Source organism: Schistocerca cancellata, chromosome 1 (genome assembly GCF_023864275.1).
Source record: "Schistocerca cancellata isolate TAMUIC-IGC-003103 chromosome 1, iqSchCanc2.1, whole genome shotgun sequence".
NCBI lineage: Eukaryota > Metazoa > Arthropoda > Insecta > Orthoptera > Acrididae > Schistocerca > Schistocerca cancellata.
Window position 1 is genome coordinate 955,614,285 of NC_064626.1, and position 17,217 is coordinate 955,631,501.

The 17,217-nt window shown below is 45.6% G+C and overlaps 1 protein-coding gene across 7 annotated transcripts in view; it reads left to right on the top strand.

The window, feature by feature from the left end:
- The window catches only part of LOC126088314 (GATOR complex protein Iml1), a 579,824-nt gene extending 566,001 nt beyond the window's left edge, over positions 1 to 13,823 (top strand). For all 7 annotated transcript variants that reach the window (XM_049906449.1, XM_049906465.1, XM_049906495.1 and 4 more), the window contains one exon: positions 13,520 to 13,823. In XM_049906449.1, coding sequence (XP_049762406.1) covers positions 13,520 to 13,699 — 180 coding nt within the window. In that variant the 3' untranslated portion in view covers positions 13,700 to 13,823. The remainder of the gene's footprint in view (positions 1 to 13,519) is intronic.
- Positions 13,824 to 17,217: the final 3,394 nt, after the last annotated feature.

The window sequence follows — 17,217 nt, forward strand, 5'->3', positions numbered from 1 at the left end:
CCACAATGCGGTGCTTTAAGTGCTGGAAGTTCGGCCATATGTCTTCCCACTGTACTTCCAGCATCGCTTGTCGAGATTGTGGACATCCATCCCATCCCAATAGCATCATTCCCCTTGCTCACCAGACTGCAGGATTTTACTGCGAGAAAGGAAAATCATGGAATACAAGGCCCTGGACCAACTGACCTACACTGAGGCCAAGAGAAAATTTGAGCGCCTACATCCTGTTACTATGACCTCCTCTTATGCCGCCGCTATGAGAACAGTTGTAGCCCCATCAGTTCCGCGAGTTACAGTTGGCTCTCCGAGCTGGAAGACTACACCTGCCCCCTTGATCGTGAGGGGCACTTCGCTCCCTGTTGCTCCCAAACCACCTACCTCAGGAGCACTGTCCTCCCAACCATCGGGGATACCAGTCCTCCCTTCTCAGCCAGAGAAGCATAAGTCTTCTTCGGCTCCTCTCGCTATGAAGGGGTCCGATGGGTCACTCCCTTCCCAAGTTTCCACTAGTGGGAAAGACGACACCCTCCAGTGGGTGAAATGCCCAAAAGCAGCTTCACGATCATCCTCAGTGCTGGTGACTGAATGAGTGAGGCTCTCCCATCCAGATAAACCCAAGGATCAGTGAGAGAAGTCCAGAAAGAAGACCCCAAGACCAAGGGAATTGTGATGGCGCCCACACCACTGCTGCCTACAAGCTCTGCATCTGAGGATGAGGTGAAGATTCTGGCATCCTCTGAGGACCTAGATCTCGCCAGGCCCTCAGACACAATTGATATAGCCTGTTCAGGAAATAAGTCAGTGGCAGCAGGTGACCCTGAGGCATAGACTGCCTCATTGAGTGTTTCATGCCTTCCCAGTCTCACGATTATGTCATCCTCCAGTGGAATTGCGGCAGTTTTTTCCACCACCTGGCTGAGCTATGGCAGCTGTTAAGCTTTACACCTGCTTTCTGCGTTGCCCTCCAGGAAACCTGGTTCCTGGCAGTGTGGACCCCTGCCCTTCACAACTACAGGGGATATTACAAGAACCATAGTGAATATAATAGTGTGTAAGGTGTAGTATGCGTTTATGTCCTGAACTCCGTATGTAGTGAACCTGTGCCCCTTCAAACTCCTCTTGAAGCTGTGGCTGTCAGGATACGGATGACGCAGGAAATAACTGTCTGCAGCGTATTCCTCCCTTCCAGATGGTGCCGTACCCCTGAATGTATTGGCTGCATTGATTGATCAACTCCCTAAACCTTTCCTACTTTTGGGAGATTTTAACGCCCATAACCCCTTGTGGGATGGCACCATGCTTACTGGCCATGGCAGAGACGGCAAAAATTTAGTCCCAACTTGACCTCTGCCTCTTAAATTCTGGGGCCGTCACGCATTTCAATGTGGCTCATGGTAGTTACTCAGCCATTGGTTTATCAATTTGGAGCCCAGGAATTCTCCCATTTATCCACTGGAGAGCGCATGGCGACCTGTGTGATAGTGACCACTTCCCCATCTTCCTGTCACTCCGCCGACATCGTGACCATGAACACCTACTCCGATGGGCTTTAAACAAGGCAAACTGGGTTGTCTTCACCTCTGTTGTCACTGTTGAATCTCCCCACGTGGTGCTATCGATGTTGTGATAGAGCAGGTCACTACAACGATAATTTCTGGGTGGAAAATGCAATCCCTCATTCTCTAGGGTGCTCATGGTGAAAGACAGTCCCTTGGTGGTCGTCGGAAGTGGCTGAGGCAATTAAAGAGCATTGGTGAGCTCTACAGCAACATAAGCGGCACCCTTCCCTAGAGCACCTAATAGCCTTTAAGTGGTTCCGTGCCCGTGTTCATCTGCTTATAAAACGATGGAAACAGGAGTGTTTGGAGAGGTATATGTTGATCATTGGGTGCCATACATCACCTTCCCAAGTCTGGACAAAGATCAGACGTCTTTCTGGGTACTAGATCCCAACAGGTATCCCTGTCGTTAACATCAATGGCATGCTCTCTACCGACGCAAATGCAGTTGCCAAGCACTTCCCTGATCACTACACTCAAGCCTCTGTGTCGGAGAACTACCCCTCAGCCTTTTGCACCCTCAAATGGTGGATGGAAAGGAAAGTCCTCTCATTCATTATATGCCACAGTGAACCCTATAATGCCCATTTACAGAGTGGGAGCTCCTCAGCATCCTGTAACTTTGTCCCGACACAGCTCCTGGGCCAGATCGGATCCACAGTCAGATGATAAAACATCTCTCATCTGACTACAAGCGATATATCCTCGTCATCTTCAACTGGATCTGTTGTGATGGTGTCTTTCCATTGCAGTGGTGGGAGACCACCATCATTCTGATGCTAAAACCCAGTAAAAATTCACTTGATGTGGATAGCTATTGTCCTATCAGCCTCACCAATGTTCTCTGTAAGCTGCTGGAACATATAGTGTGTCAGCGGTTGGGTTGGGTTGGGTCGGGTCCTGGAGTCACATGGCTTACTGGCCCCATGTCAGGGCGGCTTCCACCAGGGTCGTTCTACCACTGATAATTTTGTGTTCCTCGAGTCTGCCATCTGAATAGCCTTTTCCAGATGCCAACACCTGGTTGTCATCTTTTTTCACGTACATAAAGCATACAACATGACCTGGTGACATCATATCCTTGTCACATTGTATGAGTGGGGTCTCTGGGGCCCACTCTTAATTTTTATCCAAAAGTTCCTGTAACTTCATACTTTTTGTGTCTAAGTTGGTGCCTCCCATAGTTCCCCCCCCTCCCCCCCCTCCCCCCTCCCCCCCCCCCTGTATTCAGGAGAATGGCATTCCACAGAGCTCCTTATTGAGTGTATCTCTATTTTTAGTGGTCATTAACAGCCTAGCAGCAGCTGTAGGGCTGTTGGTCTCCCCTTCTCTGTATATGGATGACTTCTGGTACTGGTGTTGCTGTGTGTCACCTGCAGGGAGCCATTCATAAGGCGCAGTCATGGGCTCTAGCCAACAGTTTCCAGTTTTCAGCTGCAAAGTCGCGTGTCATGCACTTCTGTCAGTGTCATACTGTTCAGCCGAAACCTGAACTTTATCTTAATGATGATCCACTCACTATAGTGGAGACATTAATTCTTAGGACTGGTTTTTGATGCCTGATTGACTTGACTACCTCACCTTTGTCAGCTTAAGTGGAAGTGCTGGCAGCATCTCAATACTCTCCGCTGCTTGAGCAACACCAACTGGGGTGCAGATTGCTCTACGCTGCTGCAGCTCTACAGAGCCCTTGTTCAATCCCACCTTGACTATGGGAGTCCGGTTTACGGTTTGGCAGCGCCCTCAGCATTGTGTTTACTCGACCCAGTGCACCACTGTTCATTCGCCTTGTGGTGGGGGCTTTTAGAACGAGTCCAGTGACCAGTGTCCTGGAGGAGACTGGAGTCCCTCCATTGCGGATTCAATATGCTCAACTGCTCGCCAGTTATGCTGCGCACTTTCGTAGTTCTCCTGCGCATCCAAATTACCGTCTCCTTTTCCCACCCGCAGCAGTTCGTCTCCCGCATTGGCAGCCCAGGTCAGGGTTCATGATTGTGGTTTGCGTGCGATCCCCCTTCTCTCTGAACTGGAGTCCTTCCCTTTACCACCTGTACTTTAGGTCCATTCAGTCACACCTCCATGGTGTACCCCTCAGCCGAAGCTTCGTCTGGACCTTTTGCATAGCCCTAAGGACTCCGTTAACCCCGCCGCTCTCCACAGTCGTTTACTCTCTATTCTTGATGTGTTCTGGGGCTCTGAAGTTGTTTACACCGATGGCTCGATGGCTGACGGTAATGTAGGCTTTGCCTATGTCCACAGAGGCCATACTGAACAGCATTTCTTGCCCGCTGGCTGCAGTGTATTCACTGCAGATCGGGGCCATATCTCGTGCACTGCAGTACACCCATTCCTGTTCTGGTGAGTCGTTTCTTATCTGTTCTGACTCCCTGAGCAGCTTACAAGCTATCGACCAGTGCTACCCTTGGCATCCTTTGGTAGCGAATATCCAGGAGTCCACCTCTGTCCTAGAACTGCCCAGTCGTACAGTGGTGTTTGTGTGGACCCCAGGACACGTCAGAATCCCAGGCAACAAACTTTCTGACAGGCTGGCCAAACAGGCTATGTGGAAACTGCTCCTGGAGATGAGCATCTCTGAAACTGACCTGCGCTCTGTCTTACGCTGCAAGGTTTTTCGGCTTTGGGAGACGGAGTATGCACAACAAACTGCATGTCATTAAGGAGACTGTGAATGTGTGGAAGTCTTCCCTGCAGGCTTCTTGCAGGGAATCAGTTGTCCTTTGTTGGCTCTGCATTGGCCATATGTGGCGCACACATGGTTACCTCCTCCGACGCGAGGACCCACCTCAGTGTCGCTGTGGCTCCCAAATGACAGTCGTCCACCTCTTGCTAGACTGCCCACTTTTAGCTTCTCTGCGGCAGACTTTTAACTTTCCCAGCACCCTATCTTTGGTGTTGGATGACAATGCCTCAACAGCAGCTTTAGTTTTATGTTTTATTCCTGAGGGTGCGTTTTATCATTTGATCTGAGTTTTAGCACATGTCCTTTGTCTCTCTGTGTTGTCCACCTTAGGGCTTTTAGGGTGGAGGTTTTAATTGGTTACAGAGTGGCTGGCTTCTCCTTTTTTATTCTCATGGTCAGCCAGCCATGGTAATCTGCCTTCTTGGTTTTAGTTTCTTCTCCCTGCTTCTCATGTCTTTCTTTCTGTGGTTTTCTTGTCCTGTTTTGTCCATTGTAGTGTTTGTTGTCGTTCTGTCATTCATCTGATTCTTCCTTACTCCTGTTATTGTGCTGTATGTCTTCATTTTTTTCTTTCCCTTGGGTAATTGTTCTACTGGAAACAAGGGACCTGATGACCTCGCAATTTGGTCCCTTTCCTCCCCTTTTAAAACAACCAACCAGCCAAAATTGGTGAGAAAGTGTGCCCTTCATCCTTTACCCATTAAGGTTTCTTCAGTGAAGTAAGGACCAGTCATGTAGTCTCCAATAATCTTGCACAAAATGTTCACACTCTGTTGCCCCACTTGCCTCAACCAGAGTAGATTTTCATTGGCCTGATAATGCATATATCTCACATCTCCATGATTTATAAAGGTGGCTTCATCGGTAAATAGAATTCTTTGAAGAAATAGCATATGTTCGTGATTGTATTACAGTCAAGTGACAGAATTCCATGAGTCTTTTGCAGTCCTGCAGGTGAATGTATACATGATATGGATGGAAACAATGTACACAAAATATGAACAATGTTGGGATGGCTTATTACAGTGGCACTTCCAATATTCCTGGAGCTAAAATGTGATTTACAAGCAACAGCTGCCATAAAGACTATTTCTTTTGCTGTGCCTGTTGTTACATGTGCAGCATTCCAGTATCCTTTCCAAATTTTTGCCCAAAGTTGACCAGAAATTGTGTGCCATTCACGCCTTACATGATTCAAGCACTACCAATTTCATGCTTTGCGAGAAAACACCAAGCATTGATATAACACCTCCCCCAAGTTCTCAATGTTCCAGTTGGTGTTGAAACTATGTAGTTGTCTGCTCTGGGAATCACCTATGTGCAGTGTGAGGTATAATGCATCTTTGTTGTAGGAGAGAAAAAAAAAAAAAAAAAAAAGTAGATCGTAAATTTAGATTTGAAATCACTGGTTTATTACTCAGTAGGTTCATTTCAACTTACAGTCATACACTACTTCACCATAAATGACACTGTTGCGCAATGCAATAATATAAATGCTCATGAGAAACGTGATGTGTGTCCTCTTTCAAATCCAAACATTATCTTCCACTTTGATGTCCCAGTGACAAATGTAGTGGCTGTAGTCAAGAGTCAATGCATTAGCTACAATTTATGTATGAATGTGACAAAGGGAAGACAATATTTATGATAAAAACTAAACAGATGTTGGTCATTTTCATGTAATAATTAATTACAGAAACATAATTTATAGTTTTTGTGTTTGACAGTACAGTGCACACGAATCTAGTCCCCCCTGCGGGTCCGGGGATTAGAATAGGCCCGAGGTATTCCTGCCTGTCGTAAGAGGCGACTAAAAGGAGTCCATCCCCCCCAGGGGGTAGTTAGCGCCTGCGTCCGGAGACGGACGGTTCCACGACCTATAATCGTGGTCTTTTTGGTTTTTCACTTCTCGTCTCTTCCTTCCTTTTGTTGGTTCCTTTCTTTGCTCTTCTCCACCTCACTGTCTTCCTTACTCTTTCCCTTGACTTCTCCTTGCCTTCTCATTGCCTTTTTCTCCTTGCCTTCTCATTGCCTTTTTCTCCTTGCCTTCTCATTGCCTTTTTCTCCTTGCCTTCTCATTGCCTTTTTCTCCTTGCCCTCTCATTGCCTTTTTCTCCTTGCCTTCTCATTGCCTTTTTCTCCTTGCCTTCTCATTGCCTTTTTCTCCTTGCCTTCTCATTGCCTTTTTCTCCTTGCCTTCTCATTGCCTTCTCCTCCTTGCCTTCTCTGGTCTCCGCCTTGGCGTTTGAGACAGTCTGTCCTCTTTTTTCTCCCTCTCTCTCTTCTTTTTCCTCTTCTTCCTTCCTCCCTGTGCGTGCCTGAAGGCCGACCCACGCGTTCGTATGCGTAGCCGGTGACGGGGTAACGCGTAAGTCCCCGCCCTGGGTAGACATGTAAGGCACGCGCGTACCCCCTGGTAAAGGCCAGGCCCGGGGAGGGGTGATTGCCTGAGCTGATACCTTCTGACCATGCCGATTGGTCCCTCCGTCTGTTTCTCGGGAGGTGTGACCTGAGGTGTAAACATTCACCTAAGGCGGGAGTGCCCTCTGAGAGGGTCCCCACAAGGAAGGAGCGCGCCATCGGAGACGCTGGCAATCATGGGGGATTCCTCCGCAATGGATTCTACTCCATCTCTCTTGACTTCGACCCAAAAACGGAAACGTGACCAGCCAACAGTGACAAAAGTACTACCGCCTGCCCCACAGTTACTCGTAGTTTCTCGATCTGAGGACGGAAAGGATTTTTCCTCTGTCAACCCTTTCGTTATCCAGAAGGGCGTAGATGCCATAGTCGGATCTGTCAAATCTTGTACCAGGTTGCGTAACGGCACCTTATTACTAGAAACTGAGAGTGCCTTTCAGGCACAAAAACTGCTTCGGGCCACCCTCCTGTACACGTTCCCTGTCCGGGTGGAGGCCCACCGAACTTTGAATTCGTCTCGTGGTGTAGTCTATACTAGCTCCCTCGACGGATTGACTGACGAGGAGCTTCAATCTTTCCTCGCTGAGCAGGGCATGACGGCTGTCCATAGGGTCATGAAAAAGGTCAACAATGACCTTGTACCGACCCGGACACTCTTCTTGACCTTCGATAGTGTTAAGCTGCCATCGCGCATCAAGGCGGGCTACGAGGTTATTTCTATTCGCCCCTATGTCCCGACACCTACGCGCTGCTACCAGTGTCAGTGTTTCAATCACACTCGACAGTCTTGTTCCAATGCGGCTAAATGTGTCACTTGTGGCAGGGATGCCCATGAGGGTGACTGTCCACCTCCGTCTCCTCGTTGTGTGAACTGTCAGGGTGACCATGCCGCATCCTCCCGCGACTGTCCTGTCTATAAGGAAGAACGCTGTATCCAAGAAATTCGGGTCAAAGAGAAAGTGTCCACCTCGGCTGCTCGCAAGCTAATGGCTAGTAGGAAGCCCACGCTGCTCCCAGCGGAGAAATACAGTACTGTCCTCGCCTCTCCTCGGACTACCCGGGAGGTAGCAACCCAGACATGCGATCTGACCTTTAGCACCATGGTCGTCCGTTCGGCCAGTGCTAAGATCGCGCGGTCGACGTCTCCTCTTCCTCCCATCACCCCACAGACACCAGCCCCTTCCTCAGCTTCTGCTAAGTCGAAGACCCCGAAGTCAGATGCACGGGCCTTCAAGAAGGAACCATCCCGTGCAGACTTCCTCCGTCCCTCGACCTCCCAGCCTTCGACCGGTACTTCCACCAAACGTCCTTCCAAAAAGGCGCATAGGAAGCACAGTTCTCCTTCTCCGCCACGGCGCATTTCTTCTCCTGCGCCACCCAGCGGTTGCCGCCCCAGGCCGTCATCCGTTTCGCCTGGCCGCACCGCTGGTAGCCGTACATCTGGCCGTTCACCGGCGGAGGAAGCTCCCCCTCCCGGCCATCCTCCCGAGATGGCCGATGACCCTATAGACCCCATGGACGATGACTGTCCGCCTACTGATAGCGGCGGCAGTGCTCGCTCGAAGCCAGGCCCTAAGCGGCCTTCGAGGTGACCCCTTCTCTCATCTTCCTTTTCTTACGATGGCACTTATTCACTGGAATATTCGCAGCATTCGCTCCAACCGAGAGGACTTGAAGTTGCTGCTCCGCTTGCATCGTCCGCTCGTCGTAGCCCTCCAGGAAACGAAGCTACACCCATGCGATCAAATTGCCTTGGCACACTACACCTCTGTGCGTTTTGACCTACCCCCTGTGGTAGGTATCCCAGCTCATGGAGGGGTTATGTTGCTGGTCCGGGATGATATTTACTACGATCCCATCACGTTGCTCACCGGCCTGCAGGCAGTTGCCATCCGCATTACTCTCCCCACTTTTACGTTTTCCTTTTGTACCGTTTACACTCCATCGTCATCTGCCGTTACCAGGGCAGACATGATGCACCTTATTGCTCAGCTACCTGCACCATTTTTGTTAACTGGAGACTTCAATGCCCACCATCCCCTTTGGGGCTCTCCAGCATCCTGCCCGAGGGGCTCCTTGTTAGCAGACCTTTTCAACCAGCTCAATCTTGTCTGCCTCAATACTGGCGCCCCTACTTTTCTTTCGGACACATCTCACACCTATTCCCATTTAGACCTCTCTATATGTACTCCCCAACTTGCACGCCGGTTTGAGTGGTATGCACTTGCTGATACATATTCGAGCGACCACTTCCCGTGTGTTATCCATCTCCTGCAGCATACTCCCTCTCCGTGCTCCTCTAGTTGGACCATCTCCAAGGCAGACTGGGGGCTCTTCTCTTCCAGGGCGACCTTTCAGGATCAAACCTTCACAAGCTGCGATCGTCAGGTCGCACACCTCACGGAAGTCATTCTCGCTGCTGCTGAATATTCCATCCCTCACCCTACTTCTTCTCCACATCGCGTACCGGTCCCCTGGTGGACCGCAGCATGTAGAGACGCTTTACGTGCTCGTCGACGTGCTTTACGCACCTTTAAACGCCACCCTACAGTGGCGAATTGTATTAATTATAAACGATTACGTGCTCAGTGTTGTCGTATTATCAAAGAAAGCAAGAAAGCCAGCTGGGCTGCTTTCACAAGCACCTTCTTCTGTTGTCTGGGGTAGCCTGCGCCGGCTATCTGGCACTAAGGTCCACTCCCCAGTTTCTGGCTTGAAGATCGCGAATGAAGTCCTTGTGGCCCCTGAGGCTGTCTCCAATGCCTTCGGCCGATTTTTCGCAGAGGTTTCGAGCTCCGCTCATTACCACCCTGCCTTCCTCCCCCGCAAACAGGCAGAGGAGGCTAGGCCACCTGACTTCCGCTCCTCTAATTGTGAAAGTTATAATGCCCCATTCACCATGTGGGAACTCGAAACCGCACTTGGCCGATCACGGTCCTCCGCTCCAGGGCCTGATTCTATTCATATTCAGATGCTGCAGAACCTTTCTCCTGCGGGTAAAGGTTTTCTTCTTCGTACATACAATCGCATCTGGATTGAGGGACATGTTCCCGCATGCTGGCGCAAGTCTATTGTTGTCCCGATTCCTAAGCCGGGGAAGGACAAGCACTTGCCTTCCAGTTATCGACCTATCTCGCTTACCAGCTGTGTCTGTAAAGTGATGAAGCGAATGGTTAACTCTCGATTGGTTTGGCTGCTCGAGTCTCGACGCCTACTTACCAATGTACAATGTGGATTTCGTAGGCGCCACTCTGCTGTTGACCATCTGGTTACATTGTCGACCTTCATTATGAATAACTTCTTGCGGAAGCGCCCGACCGCGGCTGTGTTCTTTGATTTGGAGAAGGCTTACGACACCTGTTGGAGGGCGGGCATTCTCCGCACCATGCATACATGGGGCCTTCGCGGTCGCCTCCCTCTTTTTATTCGTTCCTTTTTAATGCATCGACAGTTCAGGGTACGTGTGGGTTCTGTCCTGTCCGACACCTTTCGCCAGGAGAATGGGGTGCCACAGGGCTCAGTTTTGAGCGTCGCTCTCTTCGCCATCGCGATCAATCCAATAATGGATTGCCTCCCAGCTGATGTATCAGGCTCCCTTTTTGTGGACGATTTTACCATCTATTGCAGCGCGCAGTGTACACGTGTCCTGGAGCGCTGTCTTCAGCGTTCTCTTGACCGTCTTTACTCCTGGAGTGTCGCCAATGGCTTCCGTTTTTCTGCCGAGAAGACGGTCTGTATTAACTTCTGGCGCTACAAAGAGTTTCTCCCACCGTCCTTACGACTCGGTCCCGTTGCTCTCCCAATCGTGGAGACAACCAAATTTTTAGGCCTTACCTTTGACAGGAAACTTAGCTGGTCTCCACATGTGTCATATTTGGCCGCCCGTTGTACCCGTTCTTTAAATGTCCTCCGTGTTCTCAGTGGTATGTCGTGGGGAGCGGATCGAACCGTCCTACTTCGTCTATATCGGTCGATCGTCCGCTCCAAGCTGGATTATGGGAGCTTCGTATACTCCTCTGCACGGCCATCCATCTTACGCCGCCTCAACTCCATACAACATTGGGGTTTACGACTTGCAATCGGAGCATTTTATACCAGTCCCGTAGAGAGTCTTCATGCTGACGCTGGCGAATTGCCACTCACCTACCGGCAGGATATACTGCTTTGTCGGTATGCCTGTCGGCTACTGTCAATGCCCGACCATCCGTCTTATCGTTCCTTTTTTGACGACTCTCTTGACCGTCAATACGGGTTGTATGTCTCTGCCCTGCTACCCCCTGGCGTTCGCTTTCGTCGCCTCCTTCAACACCTTAATTTTTCACTCCCTGCAACCTTTCGAGTGGGCGAGAGCCGCACGCCACCTTGGCTCCAGGCTCAGGTCCGCGTTCACCTTGACCTCAGCTCGCTCCCAAAAGAGGTCACCCCCGGTTCGGTCTACCACTCCCGTTTTTTGGAACTTCGTTCGAAGTTCATCAACATGACTTTCATTTATACAGATGGCTCTAAGACCAATGACGGGGTCGGGTGTTCCTTTATTGTCGGGGCACAAAGTTTCAAATACCGGCTCCATGGCCATTGTTCGGTCTTCACAGCTGAGCTCTTTGCCCTCTACCAGGCTGTTCTTTACATCTGCCGCCACCGACATTCTGCTTATGTCATCTGCTCAGATTCCCTGAGCGCCATCCAGAGCCTCAGTGATCCGTACCCGGTTCACCCTTTCGTACACCGGATCCAACGCTCTCTTCAGCAGCTGGTGGATGTCGGTTCTCCGGTTAGCTTTATATGGGTTCCTGGCCATGTCGGTATCCCTGGGAACGAAGCTGCAGATGCCGTGGCCAAGGCTGCGGTCCTCCAGCCTCGGACAGCTTCTTGTTGTGTCCCTTTGTCCGATTTTTGCAGGGTCATTTGTCGGCGCATTGTGTCGCTGTGGCATGCCGATTGGGCTGCACTTACCGACAACAAGCTTCGGCCTTAAAACCTCTTCCCGTGGCTTGGACGTCCTCCTCATGCCCTTCTCGGCGGGAGGAGGTCGTTTTAGCCCGGTTAAGAATTGGACACTGCCGGTTCAGCCATCGCCATCTGCTGACGGCTGCGCCGGCGCCGTTCTGCCCATGTGGGCACTTGCTGACGGTTAGACACATTTTAATGTCCTGTCCAGATCTTAACACACTGCTCCTCGATCTTAACCTGCCTAATACTTTCAATGCCATTTTAGTGGATGACCCACGAGCAGCTGCTCGTGTTCTTTGTTTTTCAATTTGACAAACCTCGCTAAGGACATTTGATGATGTTGTTTTTTAATCCTATGCCTGTCAGTCTGTCTTTTATCGTGTTTTCCCTTTTAGTTGTTGTTGTCAACTTGTGCCTCGCGGTGCATTCTTAGAGTAGTCAGGGCGCTAATGACCATTGCAGTTGTGCGCCACAAAAAAAAAAAAAAAAAAAAAAAAAAAAAAAAAAAAAAAAAAAAAAAAAAAAAACGAATCTAGTACTTGTTTTGAAATGTTTTAATGCAAACTTATGTTTTTAAAGTTGCTTTTCTCTGAAAGTGATGTTGTAAGTTTTGTATATTACATGAGTATTGTAAAAATCAAATAGAACTCCAGTGTCAACAGTTGGGAAAATTAAGTTTGTTTTAGAATTTTGATTTGCAGTTCAGTTAAAATGTTTCATATTGTAACAATAACTTAATGCAGCAAATTTGACAAGATTTAAAGCGTGTTATGAATACTCCATCTTCTAAGCTTTCTGATAAGCTATAAAATTTCAGAAGTTAATTAATTTTTCCGAAATAAGCAAATTATTAAAGCAAGTAAATTGTGAAATTACATTTCATTTTGTATTCTGTAACTGTTCAGAATGCTTTTTGTTTTATTATAAAAATTGTGGTCATTATCAAAATAGATTGAGTACCATTCATAGTGAAATTGTTTCACTATATGTTAGTTTTGAATATTTACATGTTGCAAATGTTGTTGTGAGTATGGTTTATTGAAATAAACCTTCATTTGCTTGGCTAATTGTAAGAATATAAGCTGAACATTACACTGTTGTACAAGTACAGGTCTCAAAGATAGTACACCAGCGTTTATTATTTAAATCATAAGTTTTATATACCAACTACTGAGCACACAAACTGTTAATGAAGAACCTGGTCCACAGCAGCAGGTGTTGTACTACCATATATATGACCAGGTTCAGTCACCTGATACTCCAGCTGTTATACCATTCAATAATAATTTTTTGCACACTCATGGAACTTGTCATTCTTGTTGGTCACCTTTTTGCATACAGCTCGGTTATTCTCTTTGTGTTCCTTCTGCATCCTCCTCAAAGAAGTAACATTTCTAGCTTCTCTTGGTATGTGACAGACAATTCTTGGTTTTCAAACCAATCAGCTCTCAACACACATGAATGACACTGTAGAATGAAAAGAGACTGTACATCATTTAGTGAGGACCTACAACTCATTTGAGAGTGAATAGAATTATGTTATAACAGTGCCAGAAGTACCTGAGATAGAGCAGATTCATTCTGTATAGCAACAGGCAGGACTGACCAACCCTCAGCTTGGGAACACTGAACATCATCTCAAATCAGTATTCCAGCTCATGTATTCTTTCTTCAATTTTTGCACATGATGCGAACATCCTCTGTTTTGAGTACAGTTTACTTTCAGTCCCAAATCATGGTCATTCATTAACGATTGACTTGAATTCCTGTAAATAACTCCAAAATAGTGTGTGGGGAAAGTTTAAGAGTATTAAAGTAAATGTAAGCCAAAATAGTTTACCATGTAGTTGATGCATATGGCTACAGATATAATTCATTATATGTGTAGGTTGGATTCCTGTGGTCATGGAACCACATGGTTAGCCGCCGATGGAAGTCATCATCTACACCGGCTACAGGGGATGAAGGATTCCAAACTAAGCTTCTGAGAGACTTCCGTGATTTTTGTGCAAATGGCAACAATAGGCTGCAGAATTACTGGAACTCATGTTGGCTTCTTAAGAAGTGAATGTTTCTTGTTTTTTGTTTGTTTTTGGTTCCTATTTTAAAAGTTTTGTATAAAAGTAATGTTTTGTGTATCTGATTAGCTATGTTTGTACAAAGTGTGTAATGGTAAAATATATTTTTCTACAAAAGCGTATATGTGTTTTCATGTTTTAATTAATCCAAACAAACTGACATGGCTTCTTCTTTACACATTCTACCTTTCCATTTCACATTTTTCTGCATCTGAAAAGTAGTCTTACTTTACCTTAAGTTTCCTGCCTAAACTGTTGCTTTTCTCCTAAGAAATTCATAATAATTCAAATAGCTATTGAGAAGTATAAACTGGATTGTGACTATGAAGTGCCATTTACTAAAGATACTTCATTATTTTCAACTGTAGTTCATTATTTTCATTTGTTGAATCATGCTTTTGACATCCCATGTTAATGTGAAAAGACATTTCCAAAAGTAATCACATCAATAGGAACATCTCACGGAAGCTATTTGATAATAACTGGTATTTGAAAATCCATCCAGACTTTTAAGTACTTCAGTTCCATGAAAGAGTCATGAGACATAGTTCGTAAATTTTTAGCACTAGTACAGGTTTGTAAGAGGCTACTGATTTCTCCAAGAAAGACATTTAATGACAAAGTAATGTGCAATGCACGGAATAAGAGCGAAACAGTTTGAGATGTCACTAACAATGAAACAGGGAGAGACAAACAAAAACATAACATGCAAATTTGGAAGGGTATGAAATATAAATAATCTACACCAGTTGGCAAAGTTTGTGGGACAGAATTTTTTGAGTTTTGCGGGTGTAACATACTGGGATGGTTTTCAAATAACAAAATTATGAAATGAAATCAATCATCAAATGAGACTAATTTTTTAATTGTCAATCATCAGAGGGCAAGCACGCTGCCATACATTAATTTCATGCCTAGACTACTTACCTAGGAATCTGGTTGTGCACTGTTGCATTGTAACCAGTGAAAGTTTTTGAATCATAAATGTGCAGACAAAGGAACAGTCAATGAATTAAATGTAAAATATTAAACAAGATGACATTGGAATAGTCCAAAAGGGCAAGAATGTCTCTGACAACAGTTTCAATCCTGATTTTATATAGTTCATGAAAACAAGTTATATTGAATGATGGTATTACAGAAGCTAATATTATTTGTGTGAAACAAACAAAATGGAAAAAAGGGGTGCAGTCAAAGCAATCATAGAGTACATAGGTAATGTTTAATTTGTGCCACTGGCACTGTGCAGTGCACCATTACATTAACCTGAATAAATTCCTCACATTTAACAGTTCATGCAAGTCTGTCTAAATAACCAATTTATGTACATCAAAATTTAGTATCAAAGTCTATATTAGCTCTCAATGAGTTCACAGTATGTGACGTCCCTTCCCTCCTCCTTCGCCTAAAGCCGTTGGCACACGGACCGTGATGTCGAACGACACTCAGGAACAATGTGACTTGTGCATATGGTACGTGGGCCCCAATGTGCTATATGCGATCACAACACACTCCAGCGGCAGTTGCGGGATGTTTCCAGTTCATAAATCACACAGTATACTTAACGGGTGCGCGTAAAATTCCCACATTAATTCTACCAAAATGCAGTTTCCTCCATTGCCCATGAGCTAGTCACGATGTTCTATATTTAATATACACAAATAAAAACTTCAATACCCATGTACATGTTTTAAGACGAAAAGGAAAGTACCATGTCTAATAAGTAAGGACACAGGCTTATAAAAGTTCTATTACAAACAGTGCGATACAAATTTGCAATAGTTCTCCACATAAGATAAACATTATTTCATCATTCCCACATGTTAGTAAAACCCCAAGGTCAGCCTTACTTGATTACTGTTCCTACCCAGTAGCAGAATCTTTGCATCATGTGCATTACAAAGCGTAAAAGAAAAGGAACAAATTATCTTTATACAAGTAGCGAAAGCTGTCCTGTAGATCAAGCCAATCGAACAAACTCACTCCTCAAAAAAGGTGAACTTATATTTACATAACATCAAATACTATAGTATATACTTATATTAAACTAATAATAATGCGTCAGAACCTATTACACCAATGTTGGAAAAAAATAAATAAATAAATAAAATCAGACATGGCGAGACGCAAACCATCGGCATTTCATGCATGTCGATAGAAGGCTGTAATACTACTCACTATGCTACATAGACAACGAACCTCATATAGCCAATCTTAATATATTGACACTTGCTAAAAGCTTTAATCGTAGCTATGTTGCTAATTGAAATTCAATTATAACAAATTGTACCAAGAAAAACGCGTTTTTGGTGCATCCTCAGTAGGCGTTGCCTTCAAATGGCATACTCTCATAGCACGCAAGTTACAATAACGCTTTTGCCACAAATAAGATTTTTTTTTGTTTTCCAACGAATCACGCAGTTAACAACTGATTGTAAATTTTCTGGTGCTCAGAAACAGCATATATATGTTTAGGCTTGAAATGAATGCCAATATGACACCTCAACAACTCTGCTGAAGGGAGATGGCGTTCATTGTGCCACCTCATTGGTCAATACTCAGACGCATGCTCACAACATCTGACCTGCTAGATATTGCCCTGTATGTTCCAGAAAACTCCCGCACGTGCTATTCCACGCTATGACGTCAGAAACTCGGCACGCTCAACGCTCAATGTTCGGATGCACGATCCTTGTGCCGACGGCTTAAGTGAAGAGACGCGACTCGTAACGATGTTCGGCCACGTCGGTGTGATGTGGAACAACACCTGTAACCTCGTAAGAACACAACTCCTCGCGTGGTTTAGAAATATTCTGTTATGTGTCCACAACAGTCTCCTCAATTTGTGCGAACTGATAAACTGCAATATTTTTTTTTTTAATTTTTATGCCCGGTTACTCCTGTGATGAAATAAAATCTTGGTTCTTGATTTCATCATTACAGTCGTTTTTCACATCATACATAGCAAGGTTGAAGTTTTTCTGTCTACTACGCCGTTGCTATGTCCAGTTATTAACAACGGTCCGATGTAACTCCAGAGATAACTTATGGTGAAGTAAATGTTTTTTTCTTTTTTAATACGCCGTAATACGGTTTAAATTAATCACTCTTCACTGTCCATTATTCATATAGTCACTTAAAATATTTAAAGAGTTAGGCAACATGTAAGATTTATCTTTTGATTCAGATTTTATTGTTTTTTTTTGTAATTAATTGTTTGTCCCTACAACACATGCACACCGATATGTCATTCAAGATTAACTTCTGTTCAGTTCAGTAATAATGATGATGACAACAACTTTTGACTAATCGGCATACTTGTCTTTCTTCGTGTCTTCATTTTATTGTGTCCTACTCAAGAGTACGAATTGTTTTTCTGTCGTTGATAGATTGCTCTGAAAGTTTGTAACTGTTCATCAGTACGAAGGCTAAGTCCGATAAACCAATATCACTCAACTGAAGTCTAACACTCGTCTTATTATACCGTTGCATTGAGAACAGTAAAGAT